Below are 23,540 nucleotides of genomic sequence, written 5' to 3' on the forward strand. Positions count from 1 at the left end.
ACCTCGCATGGACCTGTGCACGGGCACACGTGGGCACGGTGAGCAGGGCAGGGCTTGCCACCAAACATTTCACACGGAGGTCTTACACGAGAAGGGAAGGCATTGTAAAAACTTTTCTGAGCTTGCTAGCTTTGACCTCTTTACATCATTTTATTTTCCACTTTCGGAACCTCCCTGACTCGCAGTACCGGCAGCTGAGGGGCTGAGTCTACAGCAAGAAACAGAGCTCACAGGGAGTAAAACAGAGTAAAGGGCCCCCCTTCGACTTCAGTGTCATCCAGGTGCAGCCTCAAAACCTTATCACAAAACAGACAGGCAGTGTTTAATTACAAATAATGTCATCAGGACTCCTGCAGAGCAGACCAAAGCATTGGCATGGGCAAGAAGATGGAGAAACTTTAAAATGATCCTACTGAGATGCTGGCAGGATTGTAGTGTCCCACGGAGGCAGTTCCCCCACCCCACTGGTGCCTCCCTTGTCTCCAATACCACTGAATGAATGAAGAAGAGCAGGCACACTGCCTCAGCGAGGAAATGTTATTCCTCCTCTGAAAGTGCTTCTTTTAAGTCCAGGAGAACACAAGATGTTGTAATTTGGGGGGGAAATTGACAGGAGACACAACAGCCCTGCCAGACCCATCCCATCCCATCCCATCCCATCCCTCCCTTGTCACGCAGCAGAAGGAAGTTTCTGCCTGACTTTATTGCCTTTGCTGGCATGTGAGCGCTGTGTGGAGGAGATGGGTTGGGTATGTGTTCTGGACACCTGCTTTGTGATTGTCTTGTCTCAATAGCAGATGTTGTTAGATTCAGGGAAGGTCTCCTGTTGCAGCTCTCATCGTATAACCAGATCGAGTGCAAATGCATCTATGGTTAACCTGTGTGCTTGCACTAGGCCCACCATGTCCTAGGAGCACCAGGTTTTCTGAAGATACAGTGATTAGATGTACTGCACACCCCTAGCACAGCACTCTAAAGCTGCTGTGGTTAAAGAAAGCAACTAGGAGCTGGCCATGGCTAGATAGATGAGCCTGAAAGGGAATGAAATATCCCAGTTCCTGCTCTGCATACCTGGCTCCAGCAATACAGGACAGTATCTTATGCTTTCTTACCTACATTCATTCTCCCAGAGGCTACAGATGGAGCAGAAGGCTGTCCGCTTTTCAGAAGTTATCAGGCTGTGCTATAATTGCAATGACTGCGATTGAATCCTGTGCTTCTGAGCTTCTCCTGGCTTCCTGCAAGGGCTAGGAGGAGATTCCTCTCATGCAAAATTGTGATTATTTTCCCCACTTCCCTGCCGGCACTGCTAGCTGGGCTCCTCCTTGGAAATGTAGGTGAGTCTGTACATGAGGTGTAGATGCAAAATTGGGAGTCTCCTGTGCCCCAGACTAGCTGGGGTGAGAAAGCATCCCCTTCTCCCATGCCAGCGGTGAAGGAATTTGCCTTCCTCTGAAAGTCAAGAGGCTCCTCTGGGTGTATTTCGACTAAGTGGTTCTCTCCTGACCCAAGAGCGCAGCAGCATTTTCCCTGTTTCTTGTCTATGACGCTGATCTAAAAGGGGCAAGATCAAGCTCTTGGGTTAGCATAAAAAACCTGGGGAGAAATCCGGCAGGGGGGAACTCCTGACTCTGAGCACATACATGAAAGACCTGGGCATCAATCCAGAAGAGGGAGGCAAAGAGTTTATAGGTCTGGGAGGGGTATTAAAGAAACCTGCAGCAGCCATCCGTCAGAACAGGAGGAAGACTTAGACACCTCTAATAAGGACTCTTGGGAATGAGTGTCACCACCGGTGCCCTCACCTTTGGGGGCAGCTGCTTGCTTACCTTCCCTCTTGCCAGCTGAGCTTCTGGCTGCCTCCAGACAGTTCCTCTCTTGTCTGCAAGTGTGCATATCTGGGCAGGGTGAAAGCAAGAGGAGCTGCTGGAGGGCAGGCTCATACCTGCAGGGTGCAGGGCAGGAGCTGTACTGAGCAGCCTGGCTTTGCAGTTCCATCTCGGCTGAGAAACCATCCATTTTGCATCCAGCCTCCAGGCATGCCACACAGGGCTGTGCTGGGCCCCACCTGGGTGGCACCCAGGGAAAAATCACCCCACCAGCCATTTCCAGATTTTTCTTTGCTTTGCCCAAGAGCCAGGAAAAGGATAAGAAGAAAATTAGCTGCATGTATTATACTTTCCTACAAGCAGCTGGGAAGAGCACTTGGGAGACAGACCTTGCTCTGCTTTTTTGCCTTACTGGCCACAATGCCTAGCAGAGTGCTTGGGGCAGATAATGATTGCTTGCCCCAGAAGTGAAATAACATGCTTCTCTTCCACAGAATAAGGAGAAATTGTCCTTTTCTGTGGTGTCCAAGAAAGCTGCAGCCCCCAGGTCTCTTCATAGCCCATGGCAGGCACAGCTGTGTCTCCCTAGACACTTCTGGCCTGAAGTTTCTCAATAGGGTTTGACAGAGCCTGTGCCAGCACCTGCTTGGCATACAGGGTTTCCTGAACCTGCTCCTTTTTTTTGGTGGACAAGGGATCACCTCCTGGCTGGGGGTGCGAGATGAAACCGCGAGAACACTGCAGGATGTTTACACAACATCACAAGGCATCATCTACTCCTGTGGTATGATGCCCTGAAGGAGCCAGGACAGCTTGTCTCCTAAGAGAAGGAGCTGTCAAGGCTCAGGAACACTGCTCCTGTTGGGTGGATGGACAAGGAGAGCTTGCCATCTGCTGGAAAGCAATCAGCACTGACAGGCAACAGTCTGGCAAGAGCTCTTGGGTGTAGGTAGGAACAGAAGAAAGGCCTGTGTCAGCAGTCCCTGGAGAGCTGGATGGCATTTGGGCTTGCAGAGAGAGCAGGAAGAGCATCCTCTGAGGGAAAGAAGCACCAATCTCGAGCAGATGAGGTATGACAAAATTCACTGCAGGGTTTTAATGTGCTACCACTTCCCTTGAGCCCTCCCTGGAGATGCCCATCCCCATCGCAGAGGTAGCAGAAGGGAGTAAGTGTTTGTGCAATTAATGCATCTTGACTCATTCATTAGTAGAGCAGAGCAGAGTTGACATGGTGGTGTCTTGCATTTCCACAGCAGGGTTTGCCAGCACGTCTGTCGAGCTGTCTGTATGCTGTTCACAGCTTCCCCCACCACTCCCTGCACTGCTGAGATAGTTCCCTCCCTCTGGCATATTCTCAGGCTTCAGCCTTTTGTTATGTCACCAGCACATCTAGCTCAACTGGCATCGAGCATCGTGCTCCCAACCACATCAGCTTTCAGGAACACATGACCAGCTGGACAGTCCTCAGTTTTCTCAATCACATTTTATTAATGTCTAGGAGGATATAAGCAGATCTCCAGTGCAAGGCATTGAAGAGCTGGTCTACCACTAGATAGACTAAACCTTCCCTAGCAATACAAGTATTGGTACCTCTGGGTACAAGTCATATTAATACACTGTATGACATTGCTTATGTTATCAAAAGCCACATCAACCTTATCGGCCTGTTATCCCACTGCTGCACTGAGGGAGGTGGTGCACAACAGCAGCAGAACCGGGGAAAGCTCTGGGACATTACTCTCCTGGCATGGAAACTACCACGGGAACTTGTCCACGTACAGACCAGGTTCTTGCCATTTTAATTCAAAAAGGTAAGAAATAACAGTAGCAGCACCAGATGTCTTTAATTCCCTGTATTTCAGGGCCCAAACTCATATTAAGTATCCACCTATTTCTAGAAGGTGGCATTTTCACATCATCGTTTTTCCCCTAGCGCAGCCAGGCTGCAAGCCTGCATGCAGCAAGGAATTTTGGCACAGCTGCAGAAAAAGGGGATGAAGGACCTTCTCCTGCCTCTGGCTCAAGTTGCACAGGTGTTTCTTCAGCAGCAATATAATTTTAAGCAGCATTTGGTTCCAGGCACTTATTTCCAATGCTGCTGTACCTACTAGACCATCTGGTCCAAGCGTTCACGTAGCTTTGTGATGAGCCAGACGGGGGAAAATGAACCACATTAAAATGAACCCAGCAAGACCCTCCCCAAAAGAACAGCATCTCAGGAGAATGAGCGCGGGCTATGGGGAGTGGTAGGAGGAAGCAGGAAAGCCCCTTTCTACAGCACGAATTAGGAATCTACACTCTGAAAAATACTGGAAGTAGTAGAGACTGAAGAAAAATGAGGTAGAACCAACAGGGACAAGTAGTGGCCATAGTCTCAGATTTTTGTTTCAGATTGCTCCTATCAATTATTCTTCTCATTTAGAGGAAGGATGGGAAAATTACTTTGACCAAGAGAATAGCTCTAAACCTCTCTTCCCAAGTTCAGCCCAAATCTTGAGCTCTACTATGAAATTCCCTGAACAAGGGCTTCCTTAGCCCACATTGTGTTGTAAATCAAGTTAGTGGAAACTATCAGCTGGGAACTGAGTTCAGGTTTGCGTGGAGCTCCAGGGACACTCCAGTGAAAGCATGTTCTTTTCCAAGTCTGGTCAGAACCAAATAATCCCCCAGGAAAATAACAGGCTTTGCAATTCCAGGTACGCTTCCAGATTGAAGATGCTCAAACATGTCTAGAGTGACTCTCCTAAGGTTTTCTTCAGTAAATGATGACGAAGACTAGGAAGACTTTCAGTCTAGTAATCCTCTACAGGGGTCTGCGAAATCTAGCCTTCGATTAGTGTGAAGATCTTCACAGTCAGAAGAAATGCTAGCACTACTACTGTGTCATGCTCCTTTCCTGAGTAGTCATGAGTCATGCCTGGCAGCCTCTTGCAGGGCTCCTTGGCTTTAATTTACACATTACTCCATCTAGTGGCCTAAAGGTTACAGCATCCAAGAGTTTAAAACTCTGCCCTGGTACCAGCTGGAACTCAAACCTCTGCAGCAGTTTTGCCATCACCACTTTCGCCTCCATCTGTTAAGAAGCAAACTCATCGTCAGTGACAGCAAATACAGCTTGGACTGCAGCTACTTAAAGTCAGTGTATTATGTCATGCTGCTTTGCCAATATAGAGATTTAAAAGTTAAATGTTACTGTTAATGCAGCTGACTGAGTTTGGGCAGGAAGAACAGAGTTGCCTGGGGCTTCCTGGATTTGAAGACAATTGACAGGCACTAAGATCGGTCCTTGTGTTTATGCATTAACCCCATTTTGGAAATCAGAGTGTAAAACTAAGCACTTTAATCCAAAGATTTTGAGCAGTGGTGCTTAGATGAACTCGCAGCACAGACCCAAAGAGCTGGCCTCCTACTGTCCTGAAACGCTCCCTGCCATGCTTGTATACTTTATTAAATCGTTCCTCCCATCCACGCAGCCCCCTCCTCACCTTCTCAGTGCCAGTCCTGGCTTGTGCCCTTCTGCCAGCTGATCTTTTCCTTGCTTTGAGTCTGCCAGCTGCAGCCACGGGATAGTCCCTAAGAGCCCCTGCACACCCCTGTGTGTCTGACCTCGGCTAGCAAAGGGATGTTGACTGCGATTCCCACCAAGGGGTCTGCATTCAAGCAGGGTGACCCGGGACGGTTCAGAGGCAGAACAGCCTGCTGCCCTCTCCCCTGCAGGCACCTTGGCTGCACGTGTGCACGGGTGACGTGGGACCAGTTCGGTACATGTATGTCCACTCACGTGATAGCATTTGAGAGACCTGCCCTATCATGGGCATAGTGGGGATCTTCCCTCTAGAGGGAAGAGGGTCAGTGCACCATCAGCATGGCCTTTGGTCCCTCAGCACCAGCCATGGCCAGCACACCCTGAGCTGGCCCAGTGCTCGCTAATGAAGTGTCCTTCCAGGCCTCTGCTTACCTGTGCAAACACCTGCCCGATGCAGGACCGGGGTCCCAGAGAGAATGGAAAATAGCAGTAATTCGGCCTGCAAAGAAAAATGTTCAAAACTGTCACTCTGACAGCTTGGTTGTAAAGAAACAAGCAAGTACTTCATCATGGCAGCAAGAAAACGGTCTAACCATGACCTCACCTAGCTGACTTGTTAAGACAATCTCCAAATTAACATTTTTTTGCTCCACAGCAGCAACACAGCTCTGCAGCAAGTTTCCTCATCATCTCCACTTACTATATGGCTCAGCTGACAGAGCTGTTTTGATGCATGCAAACCTTATTTCCAAGCTGAATGTCAAGTGTACTCTAAATGCTCTCCAGCCTGTCATGAAGACATAACGATCCACCCAATTATTGCTCCTTTGGGCAGCTCTGAATCATGTGAATGAGGGGGTGTTTGGTTCAGGAGACCAGACAAACTCTAGGCTGAAGTAAAACCCCTGACTCATGAAGTAGATGTAGGGATCAGCACCAACTGTTTGGGTCACTGGTCCCTCCTGTTGCACTCCTGCCTACTGATTAGACTTCGGCTGCCTGCCCATGTGGCTGAACAGCATCTTCTGTCCCTCGGCCCCTTGTCCCCTCTCTAATGTGAAGACACTTCAAGCATCCTGGGGCCAGGGCTGCCACGCATTAAATGTTTGGATTGCACTAAGGCAAATATTCAACCTGGTTTTGGCCCAAAGCTTTGACCTCAATATAAACATTAAACAACATTAATACTGGTCTTTTTTATAAGGTATCATGCGGTCTAAAGAACTTTTGAACGAAAGCTGCACATTATTGCTCTCTATTTGCATTTGGATAAGGATTTAGCGTTACTCATACTTGAATGGAAAAATAGTTTTAGTCTACTTTTTTTCCCCTTGAAATCTTCCCGTAATGGTTCCTTATTACATATTTAATAACCTGGGAGTACAAAGAAACTCACTTAGGTGCATCTTTGCTAAATCGGTCTGGATTGAAAGTGAGTGGATCCTTGAAATACCTTTCCATCCTTCCCATTATATAAGTGCTGAACTGTCAAGAGAGAGTTTATTTGCATTAGTCAGGAGCAGCACACTGAAAACACCTCTTCACTGTCACAGGTACAAAACCACAACTGCCTTCCCCCAGGAATCCAGAGTCCCAATTCATACCCCAGTTTTGGCCAAAATTTCAGACAGGCCAGTAGAAATGTGCTCAGGGAGGATTTTGGCCCTCTGATACACAGATCCATTACATTTGGATCGACTGCAACAGCTAAAAGCTGCTGATGGTGGATGGGACTCACAACGAGTGTCGTGTTTGCAGGAATTCTGACGCCGCTGATAACGTGCTCCTTCTCCATCCGGCGTACCGTCCCTGGGACAGGCGGGTACAGCCGCAGCGATTCCTTCAAAACCTGTGTCAGCGAAAAGCACAAAAGGTCAGTTAGTTAATACAGCGTAGGAAGCAGAAATAAAATTAATTGCCTCCCTCTGGCCTTTCGCTTGGGCTAAATGGGAGCTTTTGACTTGCGGAACAGATGCTGGTGTATCCGCCTTGGACTCCTGTGGGCAAAATATATGGCTAAGTCAGCTCCTTCAGGCCTGGTTCTTTCTTATGACTGGTAAAATACAGAGAAAAAGAAGCAAAAACCACAAGAGATCCTATGTGTTGAACAGATCCAACACCTCAAGTCAGGTCAACAACTAAGTGAAAAATTACTGGGAAGCAAATTCAAAGGGAATATCCAAGGGTGAAATCTCATGCTCCCAATGAGCTGTTCTTGGCACCAGCTGCCATGAGGATGGATGGTTGCTCCCACCTCATTCCCACTCTCAGCACTGCACTCCCACTCCTGCCTTTGTCCTGCTTCTGCTGCTCAGGGAGCTGAGCCAGGTCAGAGCACCAAAATGACAAAAAACAACCTGGCAAGGGAAAATGAATAGGGAACGGTGAGAAAAAATGGAATGAGACCATTTCTTTTGGTGGCAGTGAGCTGTAAGAATGGCTTATTTCATCAGAGTGAAACCTAATTAACAGTGCACGTTAGCATTGCACTGCAAGTGCAATTAGCAGCATGTATGCACGAGTGGATTAATGAAAAAGAAGCATGGACAAAAGGATTCAGAATTGCCCAAGTGACAGGAGAGGAGTCCCGTGGTCTCTGATACCCCAGTGATGGACTGGCTCTGACCAAGGGTGACTGTGATTTTGGTTGTACAGATCCAAGCTTGTTCTGTTAAATAAACGGTCTGCTTTGAGGGGCTCTCATGTGATCTGTCTTAAAACTGAAAGGCTTAGATACCTTATCCTAATTGGAGTGGTATAATTGTGATGGTGTTTGCAGAAGGCTAAGGAAACCCGCTGATTTCTGTAATCACACAGAGATGCCTTTTCCTTGTGAGAAATACACCTTTGAAATCTATCCGCTGTCAAAGCACAGCGATTTGTGGGATGGGATATGGCAATCAGTAAAATACCAACACCCACCTCGGCAGGGTGGTTTAAGAGAAAAGCGATCGTGGCAGACTACTAAAAACACAGGGAAATTTAAGCAGGGGAATAACTGCCAGGACTGTGATTCAGTCTCTCCTGAGGGCTACTGGTGTCCTCCATCGTGTAAAAAAGGGTACACACACAAACACTGGTGAGTAGCCAAGCCCTGGCTGTGTAGTTCATCACCAACTAGCATTTCCATACACAGGACCAAAATCCCTCCCTACGCTGCCCTCCCAGGTGACTGAAGAGGGTTTCAAGGCTGAATAATAAAAAATTGAAAGTACAAAAAAACTAGCCATTATTTTTGGATGCCTTCTAATCCCACTGAATTTATGGCACATAGTGAGATCATAGCTGGAAATGCTTTAACAATATTCCAACAAAAATAGACCTGTGAGTTTGGGAAGTGCGTGGGATTCACACACAGGTTGGGCTCGAAGTTGCAAACCCTCCTTAAAATGTGGCTATGGTTTCAGCTTAAACAGGTAGGGATTAAGCAACTCCTCTCTAGCTCCCAGCTTGGTAATAATTAAGGAAAGCAGTGAAGGAATCATGTGGGATTTTGGAAAGAAATTTGAGGAGCATTCTTCCCAACAAGGCTGGGCTGCTGCAAACAGCTCATGGTACCTGCTTGCTGACTTTCTGGGGACAAACACCATCAGGATCAAATACTGGCATTGGTCTTAAAATTTTAAAAGCGTGGGGCTCCTCCACAACATGGCAGAAGTGCTACCAAACAGCTCTGACTGGTATTTTACCTCACTCCTACAGTACCTGTGATAAGTAGGTGAGTTTGCCAAGATCCTCATAGTCGATGTCTCTCTTGGCACCAAGAACTTCATCCACTTCGGCTTGAACCCTGCAGTTAAATTAAAAAATGTTAGCTGCAGACGCCCATTTCTTGCTAGGCAAGTTGACAAATTACATTTTTTACTTTCCAGACACTGAGTTGGACTTTGACTCCCATCCCAAGGCAAAATGCCTACTGATTCCCAGCCAGCCTGCCTGAACTTGTGCCTCGTATCAGGATGGAGCAACATGCTTACAGTGCAGCCGAATCAAGTAGGATTCAGGACCAGTATGTATAAGGGCTTTGAAAAAAATCACCTAGATGGAATTGAAATAATTCATCTTAAGGTTGTTTTAAATTTTAGATATATTGGGACTATGAAACTATTTATTGTGGAAGGGAGGCTAGAATTTATTGCAAATTGATCCTAGCTTTTTAATAATCCTTATAATTAAGTTCACATTGAAACTAACAGCAAGCTGGGTTCGCAAATTGGAGTGCACGTACCTTTCCAGTATTTCAGGATGCTGACCCAGTGCCATTACTGTAAATGACAACTGATTGGCAGTGGTTTCATGCCCTAACAACAGAAAAAATTGGTTTAAAGTTTAGTATGAAATAACAACATGATACAAAGACAGTCTACTAGTGTGATTGTGAACAGGAAACTTTAAACATCAGGGCCCAAATGTTTTATTTCAAGTATGCTAGGAATTAAAGGAAACACTAAAAGGGATGTAAATTCTATGTAAGGAGCTTTCAAGAATGACAAGAACAAGACATAGCTAGTAAAGATATGAGCCACCTTGCTCAACTCAAAGCTGCAGTGGCTGCATATGGCACCTACTGGTCATGAGCTCCCTAACAGAAGGGCCAGTGAGGTTCAGTATTTGCCTTGTCATATTATGGGGGACACGGTTCTGCCGAGAAGTGAGGATTTACTGGTTTTGAGGGAAAACAGAGCTTCTAGCTGTCTGTCTTTGAAATATCTGCTTTATGTGGATAGTTTTAATTTTTTCATGGTTAAGCGTACGTATTATTTCAAAGGCTTACAGAAAACAAGACCTCTGCAAAGAGGTATTTGTTGCAATAATGTCTTTCTTGCGAAAGAACAGTGTTTTAACCTCACCTTCTTAGGAACCTAAATCCTACTGACTTGCAAGATTATCTTTCTACGTTGCTTACCTCACATACCACCTCAGCCCCTGCGTCATCTCACAGGCTTGACAGTGCCCTCTCCTGCCAAGCTCTTACAGCAAGAATGGCATTTGCTCATGTGGGTGAGGTCACGTGAAGACATGTGGAATATGTTAAAGATGCCTTCAGTGGGGTTTAGCAGGATCTGGGAGGAAGGGCCAGAACCCCAGGAGGAATAGCCTTGCACCCCAGCAGGCAGCGCTGCCCTCTGCACCACAGGCTGGAAACCACTGGCCTGGCATGATTTGCTGTGTTGATATGACTGAAGGAGGATAATGTATCATTTGCCTATGAGAAAACTAAGAGTTCTCTTCAGACCTCGCCCAGCTGGTCCTAGGCCAGCGTAATACTGCTGTCTTCCAAGTGACTCCTGGTTACAGCAGCACCACACGGAGTGAGCAAGGACATTAATCACGACCCTGCAGACAGCCCAAGAACGAGTACAGCTTCCCACATGACATATCCAAGCATTAAAATAGCTACCAACCCGCAACAAAGAAAGTGATAAAGTTATCCAGAATGCTTTCATCATCTCTAGTTTCCTCCAGAGCTGTCAAGAGAGAAGAGGAAACGAGATTAGAAAACACCCCCAGGCCCCAGCTGGAACAGCCAGAATGCTCTGCCCTGTTTTGCACATTTTGTCTGAGGTGGCATCAGGAGGGGATGCTGAGCGGGCAACTCAGCGGTGACTTGCTACCAGTATTTGATCCAACACAAAGAAACATGGAATTTTCAAAGCAACTCTCACTAACTTCAGTGTGAAAAAGACATTAAAGGAGGATCAAAGTTCAGATCCCCAAAACAATCCTCCCCAAATCTCATGGCAAAACATGTCATAGAGAAATTCACTCAAACAGCAATGTGTCCCCTACCATCTCCTTTCAGTATCTGCGTGAGAATATCCAGCGTGGCTTCCTTCCCGTTCTGGATGGCCTCTCTCCTCTGGTCAATGCATTCCTTCCCCACACGCCGCAGCAGCCTCACACTCTCCTTGACCTCCTTTACCAGCTTCTGTTTCCCTGGCATGTACTGAACATAGAATTTCTTCAGTCATTTTATTCCTTTTGCTGGTAAAAAATATTGCCAGTGTTATTTTTCAAGCGAGCACCTTGTTTTCTGCTAAATGACATTTGTCACAAAAACATCTGCTCTCCACGGAACAAAGTGAACATCCCCAAGGTGAAGGGTTTGGGCTGAAATGAGAAATATTTCAATCTGTGCATGCTGATGTCCTGCCTTGTCAGAGCTGATGTTTTGGGCACCGTGAGCAAAATTTCTCACCTCTCCACAGAAAGAAACTGCAGCATGCAATACAGAATCTCACGTCCGGGCCCAAAAAGGGAAACGGGAGCTCTAAAAACCTGAACTACAGCTTTCATGAGAAACTGTGGAATGATTTTTAACTTAAATATTTCATATTACATCTATAATTTCCTAATATATGAATATGGGTCAAAAATGTAATTTTTTTATGGTAAAAGTTCAAATTTCTTCTATCTTGAGTGAAGGCTGCCATCCTTCTTGGACAAATAGCAAAAATCTCAATTTTTGCAGTGATGGGTGTGAAAGTGTAAAACACATGCAGGGGGGAAGAGAAGGCAGAAAGACATAATGGAAGCATTAAATATTAATGTTAATTTTGCACGTGTTTTAAAGTACTAATGAATTTCTTCTTAATGCACGTTGGAGGGAAAAAGCTGCTGCTGGCTTTCCCCGTTGTATATTGGCCTTACGCAGCTCCAGCCCCCTGACTCATGCAGGAGCAGAGGCTCCAGTCAGAGAGGAGGAGAGGACTGAAGTGAGGAGCATACAGACCTGCATGAGGGGGATGCGCTGCTTGGTCATCCCCTCCAAAACCACAGTCACAGCGCGCGGGAAAGGTGTCTGGTCATCGCTCAGTGCATTTAATTCCAAGCCAAAGGCTACCTGAGGAGCAGGAGAGAAAAAGGCAACTCGCTGCATCCTCCTGGCTCCCTGGGGCTGGGGTGAAAGAGCAGAACAGCCTCACACCACCACCTTTTCCCCTAAAAATACCTCAAGCTATGTCCTGCCTTGCAGGAGGCTGCCAGGGAAGGGCAATATCTACATTATGCTTCTTCCTTATTGGGGGGATTAATAATTTACTATTACTCTCCATTCATCCCCAACTGTTTTGCACAGAGAAAGGAAAAGCCAGCATAAGGCAGGCTTCATGCTGACACGTAATGGTAATAATACAACGTCCACACACGAACGAGCACTGGTGTGCCCCTTCAGCCATGGAGGGGTGGGAGGTATGAGGCTGTAATGGTTTTTGCAAAGGGTGCCCGTCCTGCAGGCCTCACCTATGCTGTGCAGACCCTTCCCTAACTGCCCCTTCCTATGGCTCAGCCCAAATGGAAGTGGCACAATGAGTCCTTCAGCTCTTCTGGCACTGATGGGCAAACGTCTTGTTCCCCGGCTCCAGCTCTTGATCCCATCCTGCTGCCAATACCTGTTACTTCCATTCCTTCCTGCCAGTTGCAGAGGAAACAAGCAAGCGGACAGCTGGTACCTTTGCAATGATATCCATAGTCACCCGGTTCATCATCGTCAGCATGCTAAACTCTTTTTTTCCATCTGCCTTTTCCTCTAGCTTCTCCATCAGCTCCTCTGCTTTTTCATTAAAAGTTTCCATCAGACCCATCAGGTAGCTGAACAATCAATAAAAATGAGTGATGGGGGCTCTGGAGAGGACATATTTGCTCAGGCAAAATTACCTTCATTATTTTCCACAGAAAATTGTAAAGATTTTTTGTTTTGTTTATAATAAATTTGCTTTAATACTTTAAAAAGCGAACAGATATAGTGGCTAAATTCTTCTAGCAGCCCTGCTCCGTCCTGCCATGTAAACTACGCCTGTCATGGCAAAGGACTTTGACCTGTGCATGCCAAAGCAAATGGACTTTATCTTCAGACCCTAAATAAAATGCGTCAAGGCACACCCGAGCAAACCAGACCAACCCCCTGCTTAACAATCACACCCATAGGGAATCACTCAGGTGAACGATGAGGCTTGCCCACGTCAAATCCCCAAGTTCTGTTTTCTGGCAGGATAAGGCAGCCATCACCACATTCCTGGATACACAACCCTGGGACCTTTCTGCCATTGCTGAGCTCATACGCGTGTCACTGCCCCATGGGAAGTCTGGACAAATTGTACTTGTCATGGAAATGGTGCATTGGACTCCAAGTAAAAAGTGATTTCGGCACTAAATGATTTTTTTCTCTTTCTAAATATCAAGTAATGGATCAGTGACAGAGAGAATCGTGCAAATACAGTAGAAATAACAGCCAGATCATTCCAGAGATATTTGCCTTACGTTCGGCTGAAAGCTGGATCCATTATCTTCCGCTGCTTGTGCCAATGTTCATGGTTGCAGACTGTTACCAAGCCATTCCCTAGAAACCTAGCATTTAGGAAAACAACGAAAGGAACAGTTTTCAGCCAGGGAGCCAGCCAAACCCCATGTAGTCACAAAGATAAATCTTCCACATCTACTTTCTTGTATTTTTCCCACGTGCAGGGAGCACTGTGCTGCTTTGAGCACACAGCTGTTGCATCACTATGGACAACGACTGCACTGCAGATGTTTTGCCTGATAGGTGTGGACTGCTGAGTCCAATAAGATGCTGGTCCACTACAGCTGTTATGCAAATAATTAATATCATAACTGGACTATTATATTTCTAAAAGCTTCAGGTTAACAGAGGAAAAAAACCCTTTTTTGTTATTGAATTTAGGAGCTGGAAATGCCCATGCATTAAGAAATAATTCAGTGCTCTAAAATCTAAGTAAGAAGTTTCATGACGGTCTTGACCAAACTATTCTGAGACTAACTGAACATCCACAGGCAAGGTAGGGGGGAAACAATCAAGGTAAAAAAAAATCCAACATAAATGTCTTCCCAGTCAGGGAGGAGATTGACTTGACACGTAATTTAATAGGTACATGCTGCTTATATATGTCTGGAATTAGTCATTAATCCCCACACTAAGGTAAATGGTCTGAGTCGAAGTGAGTGTCACGCCTGTGATGTTATTAATCTTTCACTTATTTTCAGATCACAATGGCTTCAGATGGGTTTTGCCTACCTCTCACCAAATATGTTGAACATAGGACCGTACACCAGCCGATCCTTTGGGTACTGTGGTGACATCAAGAACTCCTAAAATCAAAGCTCAGGTCAGTAAAGAGTGAGTGCAATCCATTTCCCAGACAAAACATAAAAAGCCACTCATACGTTTGCTCTTTTCCTCCTGTAGCAATATTCTGAAGACTAGATGAATTATTTGGTGTGCCCTGATTCCCCAGTTCCCGTGCTGCTAGCTTGTTTTGCATGCCTCCAGCACTTTTTGTCCAATGACCCAAAATCTCACTCTGTGGTTATTGCAAAGATTTAGAGGAAGAAATTCAGTCCCTTGTGCCTCGCTCATTTGAGATATTAAGCTCTTGCAGAGAGTCTGCTTTTCAGAAATGGTGGATGCTTGCTCTATCTGCTGTTTAAATAATGGTAACCAAGTAAATCAACTGATCAAGGAAGAAAATAAATCAGGACAGTCCGGAGAGCAGAGCACCTCACCCTCCTAACCCGGCCAGAGCTGCCCTCTCCGCAGGCAGAGGCTGGCTGCACCGTGCTGCCCCGAACACCAGGCACCACCTCTCTCTTTCTGGAGCGACGGGCCAATCCCCACGGTCGATATGGCTTTACTTTGCAGTACCTTCACTCCTTCAGGACTCAGAATCATTACTGAGACTCTGTGAAAGGCATTCACCCGTACAATAGGTCCATATTTCTCTGCCCTACAAGAAGAGAAGGGAAAAACAAACAAACAAACCAACCAACCCAAACAGGAGAATTATGGTACAAACCACCAACATGTAACAGTTCAGACCTAATAACCTCAAAGGACCAAAGCAGCATGTACTGGGAACTACTGCAGTCTTCAGCAAATAAAGCCATTAAGAGAAAGATCAATGCTCTCTCTTTAGCTCTTCTACCGACCTTCTGAATGATGCTAAATATGTAATTCAGGGCCTCTGTGCCTTAATTTCCCAATTTGTGCTACAGGGCTACCACATTCAATGTCACTGATGTGTCTTAACTTACCACTGCAGGAAGAGATCATGAATAAACTCCTGTTTCCTCATCATTCTCCACAAGATTGGCAGATGTCCAAATAAAAAGCTGCAGAAAATGAAGGTTAAGAGTGTCAAGAGGATGCCAATATAGAGTTTTGTATGGATCACAATCCCTGTGGCTAGGTGACACAACACAAGTGTTGCTCATGCTTTCCTCCTTGTAGGGAAAGATAAAAGTAGCACCCAGCTGTGCCAATGGCCAGCCCTCCCGTGAGTAAGCTGGGGACCAGGGTCAGGCTGGTGCACTCTTGCAGCCAGGAAGACCAGCACAGAGACGCAGGACAAGGTCTCTTTTGCCGCTGTATTATAGCAGATGACTGGGTCTGGTGGGAGCTCCCAGCAAACTCCTTTGTTCTTTGCCTAGCTGACTGAATCTCGACTGCAACTATTATGTTTCTGTACATGCAACAGACACTTGCATTAAATATTCTTTAATACACGCTCAGCCCTGGTAAGCGTAACTTCAGTCCTGTCAATGGAGTTAAATTGAGTAAGATTAGGAATGGTCTCCTTCTGTTCAAAGCCATGTCATCTCAAATGCTGAAAAAAAAGAAAAAGAGGACAACCTAGAAGGATAATCACTGGTTAATATGGAAATTGCAGAAATTAATAAAAAAGGTTTATTCTTCAAATACAATAGCTGTATTAAAAAGTTAGCGATCAATTCTTTCCTTCAACTGCGAGTAGTGAATTCCCACTGGCTTTGCATGCATCTGAAGGAAGGTTTGGCCAAGCTCCTCTCTAAATGAAGCAAGCTGTGCTCGAGAACTGTTTTCCATTCAAGAGACGGACAGCCGTGCTATCATCCCTTTCGGTATAAACAACTACAGGGGAAAAACAGGCTCTTATTTTATTTCTGTTGGAACCAGGACGTGCTTAAAATAACAAGCACTCAACAAAGTTAGCCAACATTGACAAAAACTTTTCATCCTTCACTTGTTTGACTCCTCCATTGTAACTGGACTCCAAAAAGATGTGAAAGCCCCAAATGACAGATGAGTCCTTCATTAGCTAAAGCTCCGGAAACCACTCTATCTGCAGCACACGATGCAAGGTCCCACTCATGGCTCCTCTTGTGTGACATATGAACCCTCAGAGAAGTTTTTCATCCCCTGTCCCATCACTATCCAATTAAGGCAGGTGTTACAACAGGCCTAAATCCTTCATCTGCTAATGAGAAGTCCCAATTACTTACTGCATGCCATGAAAAAAAATAAGCAAGGGCTTGTTTGGGGATATATAACTATGTGACTCTATCACCTGAAAACATGTATTTGCAAAGAAATCCCTTTTGCCCATTTCTTGCTATTAAATCTTTAATATGAAGCTAACCTTTGAAGAGGTGACCTCCTCCTGTCACAGGTGACCCATTCATGCAGTAAAAATGACACAAAGCCACTAGGACTCACTTTTCAGCCTGTCCTGCACAAGTCTCCTTTAGAGATGTGCTGTGTTAGTTCTGATAAAATAAAGCAATCTAGGAAATCAAGGTCGTTAATGTAATCCTGTCACCATGTGGCCATAAGACCCTAGACAAAGCTTGAGGTTTTTATAAGATCTTGTTGTACTTCATCCCAAACTAAGGCTTTCTTAAGCTCTTCTCAAAGGGAAAGAGCCAAGGGCAAAGGGAAAGTCATGCATCTGGGACAGAATAACACCTTGAAAGAATACAGGCTGTGGACCGGCAGGCTGGGGAGCAGATCTGGTGACCACAACCTGGGGGCTGGTCCCAGTAGGCAGCAAGCTGGACACAAGCCATGCTTTGCTTCTGGTGCTGCTCTTCTTCAGTTTACCAGATACAGTCTCAGCTGAGAAGTGTTCGGATTTGGTTGAAACCCATTTCAGGGTAATTTGGGTTGGCAAGGACCTCTGGAGGCCACCGGTCCAGTCCCCTGCTCCAGGCCAGTCAACGCCAGAGCTATGGTAGATGGCTCAGGGCTTCACCCACCCACCTGTGCCAGCATTTGAGTACCCTCATGCTGAAGGTGTTTTGCCTTATACCTAACTGGGATTTCCCCTTAGGCAACTTGTGCCCATTGCCCTTTGTCCTTCACTTTGCAACTCCAGGGAGAGTCTGCCTCCGTCTTCTCATAACTACCCATTAGGTAGCTGAAAACAGCCAGTGGATCCCCTCCACCCTTCAGCAGACACTTTTCCACCCAAAGCAAGCCCAGCTCTCAGCCTCCTGGGCATCCCGGCTGACCCCACGTGTCAATGTCCTTCTCGTACTGGGGAGACCACCACCACACACAGCACCCAGCTTTGCCTTTTTTTTTTTTTTTTTTTTTTTTTAATAAATGACTTTTCAGAGCTGGAAGTCTTTGATTTTCCTTACCTTGGACATTTAGGAGCAGAAGTGTTTGTGCAACAGGTACCGAAATGGGGGTTTTGGACCGTCCCTGGCAATTTACCCTTTTGCAAAGCTATCAAGCACCGTGGGCTCGCATGACACACAAGCTTCCACCTAGACATACCAGCACTAGAAACCTTCCTGGGCGGGATCCTAGGCTGACGATCAGTCAACATCAAGCCTCAAACCCTGAAGAAGGGACGGAAAAGCAGCCCCAGGGTTCCTCAAGCTGCCATTACCCTAGGGTGTTACTTCACACCTAGAAACGAGCCTAAGGACAAGCAGGTTCAGGTATGACAAGGTCCATCCTCTCTCTCAGCTCAGTATCTGACCCTGATTACACAAGTAGGCTGAGACTTGGTGTCAGCGTGCCTCTTGGAGCTGTGCGGGTCCAGAGCAGAGACCCCCCCCTCCCGCACGGCCGCCGCTGCCTGTCAGGTCCCTCTTTGGAATCCCAAGCCCACGCGTGGCCCAGACGGGCAGCTCCGAACCGCTCCTTCGTTCCACGCGGCCGCCCGCAGCGACCGGCCGGCGCACCCCACCCACGCCGGCGGCCCAAGCCAGCCGGGCGGCGCTCGCAGAGCCGGGCGGCGGCACCCCCGGCCGTGCCCGGAGGCGGCAGCCCTGCAGCCCTTCCCGGGAAGCGGGCGCCCTTCCAAGCCGGCGGCACCTCCTCGCCGTCGCCCTCGCCCACGCCGCCAAGGTCCCGGCCGTGCCGGCAGGCCGCCCCGCAGAGACGCGGCCTGGGGCGCTTCGTTTTCCGCTCCGACGTTTTCTCGGAGCTCCGGCCCGGCAGCGGCGGGGATGCGAGGTCGGCCGCTCCGCTCCGCCCGGCCACGGGAACGGGAACCGCTCTGCGGCCGCCCGACGGCCCCGGCCCGGGTCCCCACCGCCCCACGCCGCCCCTCACCTCTCCCGCGGGGCGCCGGGGATGTGGTCGTGCTTCGCGTGGATGTATTTCACGTAGCAGCAGTACAGGCCGAAGGCCAGCAGGGCGAGCGCCGCCAGGAGCCCCCCCGCGGCCCCCACCGCCTCCATCGCCCCCGGGCGGGCGGGCGGGCGGCTGCCGGCGGCCCCTCCCCGGGCAGCGGCGGCCGCGGCGGGGCGGGACGGGGCGGAGAGGCCCCGGCTGCGGGGAGGGCTGCGGGCGGCGCCCGCCCCCTTAAAGAGCCCGGCGGCAGCGGGGGGGGCGAGGAATTTGGGGTGGGAGAGCCGCTGGAGGCCCGAGTACAGCCACACGGGGTAACTGCCTGGCAGGACTATGTGTGTATATATATGCACACATATATATATATATGTTTGTGTGTGTTTATGTGTATATGCATCCATGCTGTCCTGGGTGGAGGTGGTGCTTTGCACAAGTGCATGAGGAGGTCAGGAAGGGTTTTGCTCCTTCACGTGTTTGTTTACAGACGGGCTTTAAATGCTCTTAGGCAAAGTAAGCTCTCACAAGACAAGGAAGGCGGAGGCTCTGTGTTGACTTTTAAGGGTTTACAATCCCTGATGCAAAGGGAGCATACTGTTGATGCCCATAGGAATCAATAGATGAAGATTTTCAGCAGTCTGCTTTGGGGCCTGTGTTACGCGGCGTACTCATTCGTCATCCCGACATAGGAATGAGAGATGGTACGGTTTTATTCAAAACAGGCGATCTAAAGCCGACTGCCACAAATTGCGTAAGGATCATAGGGCGCAAGGGACCAAGCCATAAAATGGTGAAAGTGCATTTCTGGTAAATGAAAAGTAACGCATGGGGAAAGATAAACTATGTATATACATCCCACCCAGTTATATATATTCAGTGGTGGCACCTGTTAGGAACCATCGGCTTAATGCTCAGTACAGACCAAAGAAGCAAGCAGAGCACAGGCAGTGATTAGAAATGGGAGAGTGAGCAAAACAAGATGCCTGACCGTGTTAGTGTATAGAAGACTCTATGATCGAGAGCACACCCACTGTGTGCACATACCGCGTGTGCTCTTCCTCCCAGCTCACCAGAGGTGTAGAAGGAGAGACGGAAAAGATTAGGCCTCCAAACTGGAAAAAGCATGACTGAGGGAGGTTATGACAGGGGTCTGGAAAACCATCGGTGGTTTGGAGATGAATAGGGACAAGCTAATCATTACTTTGCGTAAGTCCCTCAAGAACAGGGAGGCACCCACTGAAGTGATCTGGCCACAGGTCTAGAAGAGGAATAGATTTTTCACAACAAATTGTTAAATGGAGGAACTAATTGCAACAGGCTGTTGTGGAGGCTAAATGAATAAATTGGCTCACAAGGAGCCAGGGAAAGTGATGGAGGCCCCTTCCCCATGCTGCAGCCCCTGTCTGCTGGATCCTGTGCCCACTCCATCCCTTTGAAGGTTACCCACCTTGCACGCAGGGCAGCAGACGCTCCTCTGCACCGACCCCATGGTTCTGACTGCGGCAAGGGAAGGAGAAGCATGACACCCTGCTGCCCTTTAAAGAAAAGCAGCATACCACCTGCCTGTCAGGCTTTCACAAGACAACTCCATTCATGCGCTCTTTCTCCATACAAGCTTTACTCAACCGGCTGGAGACAGGATACTAAACTACCCGGATTTTTATCATGTCAGTTTTGCTGCCTGTGGGTCTGTGACATTTCTCAGCGCCATATGAGGCTGCTGCAGGACTTTTCATCCCTGCCGTTTCCAATGGGGTGCCTTTCCCCTGCTCCCCTCCTATGGCAGCTCCCATATGGCCGTGCCTCTCCGCAGCAGGAGGGAGAGGATGTAACTCACGGCACCCCCTGGTTTTGTCCATCTGATGCAGTAACCATCTGCCAGGCACCTCCAAGGGTCAGCTCACTTCAGTTTCCAAATGGAAGCAATGACTGTGCTAAAAGGCCAAAATCTGCAGGTTTTCCTTGGTTTTCTTCTGTCATTTATGCTTGCGTTTGAGCCTAGCAGATCAGAGAGAGCAGAGAATGCTATCAAAGCAACAACAGCACATGCTGGTATAAAGTGAGGGATTTTTATCTCTATTGCATTTTTTTTTTCAAACTGTAAATAATTTTGAATGGGCTGTTAATGACAGAGAGGCAGCATGGAGTCAGTGGTGAAGGGGAGTTTGAAGAGCACCTGTAGCAGCCGCAACTGCGTCTTTCTTACGCTGCTTTCCCATGTGGATGCGTGTCCACATATCCCTCACTAGCAACTTAGTGGCTAACACCTACTGACCAACTTCAACTAAACTTGCCATGGAAACACAGATCACAAAATCCTCGAAAACCAGGCAGATGAAAGGAGCTGCACTGGCTTTACAATGTGAGCTAGGCTAAAGAAAGATTTGGTATCGCAGACCTTAGAGGAAGACAGGGATTTTCTTTTGAAGTCACCAGGAACCGGCAGCTCTCCCAGCAGGCATGGCCAAAGCCTGCCCACGTTTGGGTTTCTCGGCCTGATCCAGGCAGGGGTTGGGTGCCGTCAGCCCAGCGAGTCCCGGGGAGGCAGAAGGACCAGAGACTTGTCATCAAGCTGTGCAAGCCTGTTAGGAGCTCCTGGGCTTTTGCTTTTAGGTGGCTGCCATTCTCAGCAGAGGGGAGGAAGGACACCTGATGCTCCCTATGGGAACAAATACACCCGATCATTTCATCCATGGACTTCCAGCCCGGGGGTGGGCAGGGCTGCTCTGCTGGGCATACTTGGTGGCCAGCATCACTTTTCTGGCTTCACATTGCATAGCACAGGAGTTTGGTGGTAATGCCACATTACAACCTCAGAGAAACACTGACTCATGATAACGGTCAAATGGTACAAAATGTTACAAACCATTTGTCAGTATAGAATGGAGCAAAAGCTGGTTGTATATTTTAAAATAATGTTTGGATTTCTGTTACATTTAATCTTAACATTGATTTTTCTTGAGACGGTAGTTCCTTCTTTAGTTCGAAATAATTGCAACAACCCTGGAATGATTTTCCCTTCTAACTTCTGTTTATCTTAACTGAAACTAGATTTTTTATTTTTTTTTTTTTTTTGGCCTGTTAAGGCTAGGGTTTTATAACCTCTAGTTTTCAGAAAAAAGCTAACATTCCTTCCCATTTGGTCAGGTAGTATCTATCATGATCTTATGATATGAATACCCATCACTAGGAAAGCTACAGCTAATCACAAGAATAGCATCGCCCTGAGAAAGTGCTTAAAAACTAAAGCTAGCTAATGAAACCCCACCTCTAAAGCCACTCAGTGAACTTCCTGATGAAACATTGATTTTCTGAGTTGCATCAATGTTTTTTTCAGCATACTTCAAGAATAGATTGTAACTATCTGTAAGGTGTTCTTTCATTTGAAATCACTCTCAGAATAATTCCTGTGGAAAATTCCTGCTTGTACCTTGTTTGTGAGCAGCTCAAAGGGAGGTGATAAAATATTTGGCATTTTATACATTTTGATGGGATGGAGAGGCCATGTAATTTAGTTCTGATCCCTGTCTAGAACGGGCAAGCTTTCAGAATAAATCTCATGCAGATGTAACTCCCCTTCCCTACGTAATCAGCCTGGGTAGATTGCATAAATTACCTTCTATTTCAGGCTTTAAAGATAAGCTTTAATAAAACTTTTTGTTTGTATTCTAACGAGCTCTAATAACAACTTTTGTTTGTATTCTAACGTGTTTCTGTGCCCCCGAGTGAAGGACATGCTACCAAGGGACCGCACTGTTACGTTTATTATCTGCCTGGGAGCACACGCTGCACTAAGAGGTAAGGAGTGCAGGCTTGGACACGCCGAACTTGCCCGTCTGTCATCTTTCTGCTGGGGACTGAACTGCCATCGCGTGGACATTTTGCCACCTTGCACATTCGCATAAACATGAAGACCAAGAGAGACTCAGGAACCGAACAGAAGAGCAGAGAGCTGGGAACCATTGACTGGTGTGAAGTTACAAGGTGAATTTGAAAAATTGATGGGACGTAGGGTTAGTCCAAACTCCTGCTTTCTTTTGCTTGTCTTTTCATAGCTATTTAGATTTGAAAACATTTACTGCTCTCTCTCAAGCGGTCCAGCATGGTATAGGCTGTAGGCGAGGACAGCAAGGAGAAGGCACAGCAGAGGCATCTCCTGTGCTGGGAAATGCCTTCTGCAGCACGCTGGGTGTCCTGGGGCAGTCTGAACTTACCAATAAAATACATTTCTAAATAAAGAGCTTTTAATTTTGTTGTCAGATGTCTCCATCTGTTGTGTGCTACTGGTTAAGCGCAGCTGGTGATTAAATTAGTACTTCTCCTGGAGAATTTACAGTCTAAAACCTCACCCCCTGCCTAAAGGTCCATATGGAACTAGTGGGGGTCTGGGACTAGCATGAGCACTGCGCTTCATCTCCAGCAGAAATGCAAACTTCAGGACTGGTTTTACTAGGCATCTCCTCCTTTCCTAGGCAGAAACACTGTCCAGGTGGAATCCAAGCACTGACTGCTGTTCAGGGATTTCGGTCCTTCTGCTGGCTCTGGCAGCTCTGCCACATGTGGGAAATTCCACATGTGGGAAATTCCACATGACGCACTGTCCCCCCCACGTTCATTGTGGCTGTAGGCACCGTGCCTTCACCTTCCTCCATTTGATCATCTCATGTAATCGCTATATTGTGGCAAATAATCATTTCCTTTTAATAGTGCAAAAGATAAATTTCTCTGCTCCAAGGATTGCAAAGTTCAGGACAGAAAATGTATTTTCATGCTTTCTTGCTGCATGACTGCAGCTCAGCTTACCATTGAATCTACCATAGCCTGAGAGTTC

General features: G+C 47.2%; 1 protein-coding gene across 2 annotated transcripts; it reads right to left on the reverse strand.

Moving 5' to 3' along the window:
• Positions 1 to 2,804: 2,804 nt before the first annotated feature.
• On the reverse strand, positions 2,805 to 18,879 carry CYP46A1 (cytochrome P450 family 46 subfamily A member 1). 2 transcript variants are annotated; one of them, XM_075029858.1, is made up of 15 exons: positions 18,695 to 18,879; positions 15,403 to 15,480; positions 15,014 to 15,095; positions 14,387 to 14,460; positions 13,615 to 13,701; positions 12,807 to 12,945; positions 12,089 to 12,199; positions 11,146 to 11,302; positions 10,761 to 10,823; positions 9,584 to 9,656; positions 9,061 to 9,145; positions 7,094 to 7,204; positions 6,752 to 6,840; positions 5,788 to 5,854; positions 2,805 to 4,902 (listed from the first exon to the last, which is right to left on the reverse strand). In XM_075029858.1, exons 1-15 carry the CDS (start codon positions 18,820 to 18,822, stop codon positions 4,741 to 4,743), a joined length of 1,506 nt encoding a protein of 501 aa, XP_074885959.1. In that variant the 5' UTR covers positions 18,823 to 18,879; the 3' UTR covers positions 2,805 to 4,740. The 2 variants fall into 2 exon arrangements, with proteins under 2 accessions (XP_074885959.1, XP_074885960.1); XM_075029859.1 differs by lacking the exons at positions 15,014 to 15,095; positions 18,695 to 18,879 and having other exon boundaries at positions 2,808 to 4,902; positions 15,403 to 15,472.
• Between the last annotated feature and the right edge of the window lie 4,661 nt (positions 18,880 to 23,540).

The sequence above is a fragment of the Buteo buteo genome, chromosome 6, assembly GCF_964188355.1.
Source record: "Buteo buteo chromosome 6, bButBut1.hap1.1, whole genome shotgun sequence".
Classification (NCBI taxonomy): domain Eukaryota; kingdom Metazoa; phylum Chordata; class Aves; order Accipitriformes; family Accipitridae; genus Buteo; species Buteo buteo.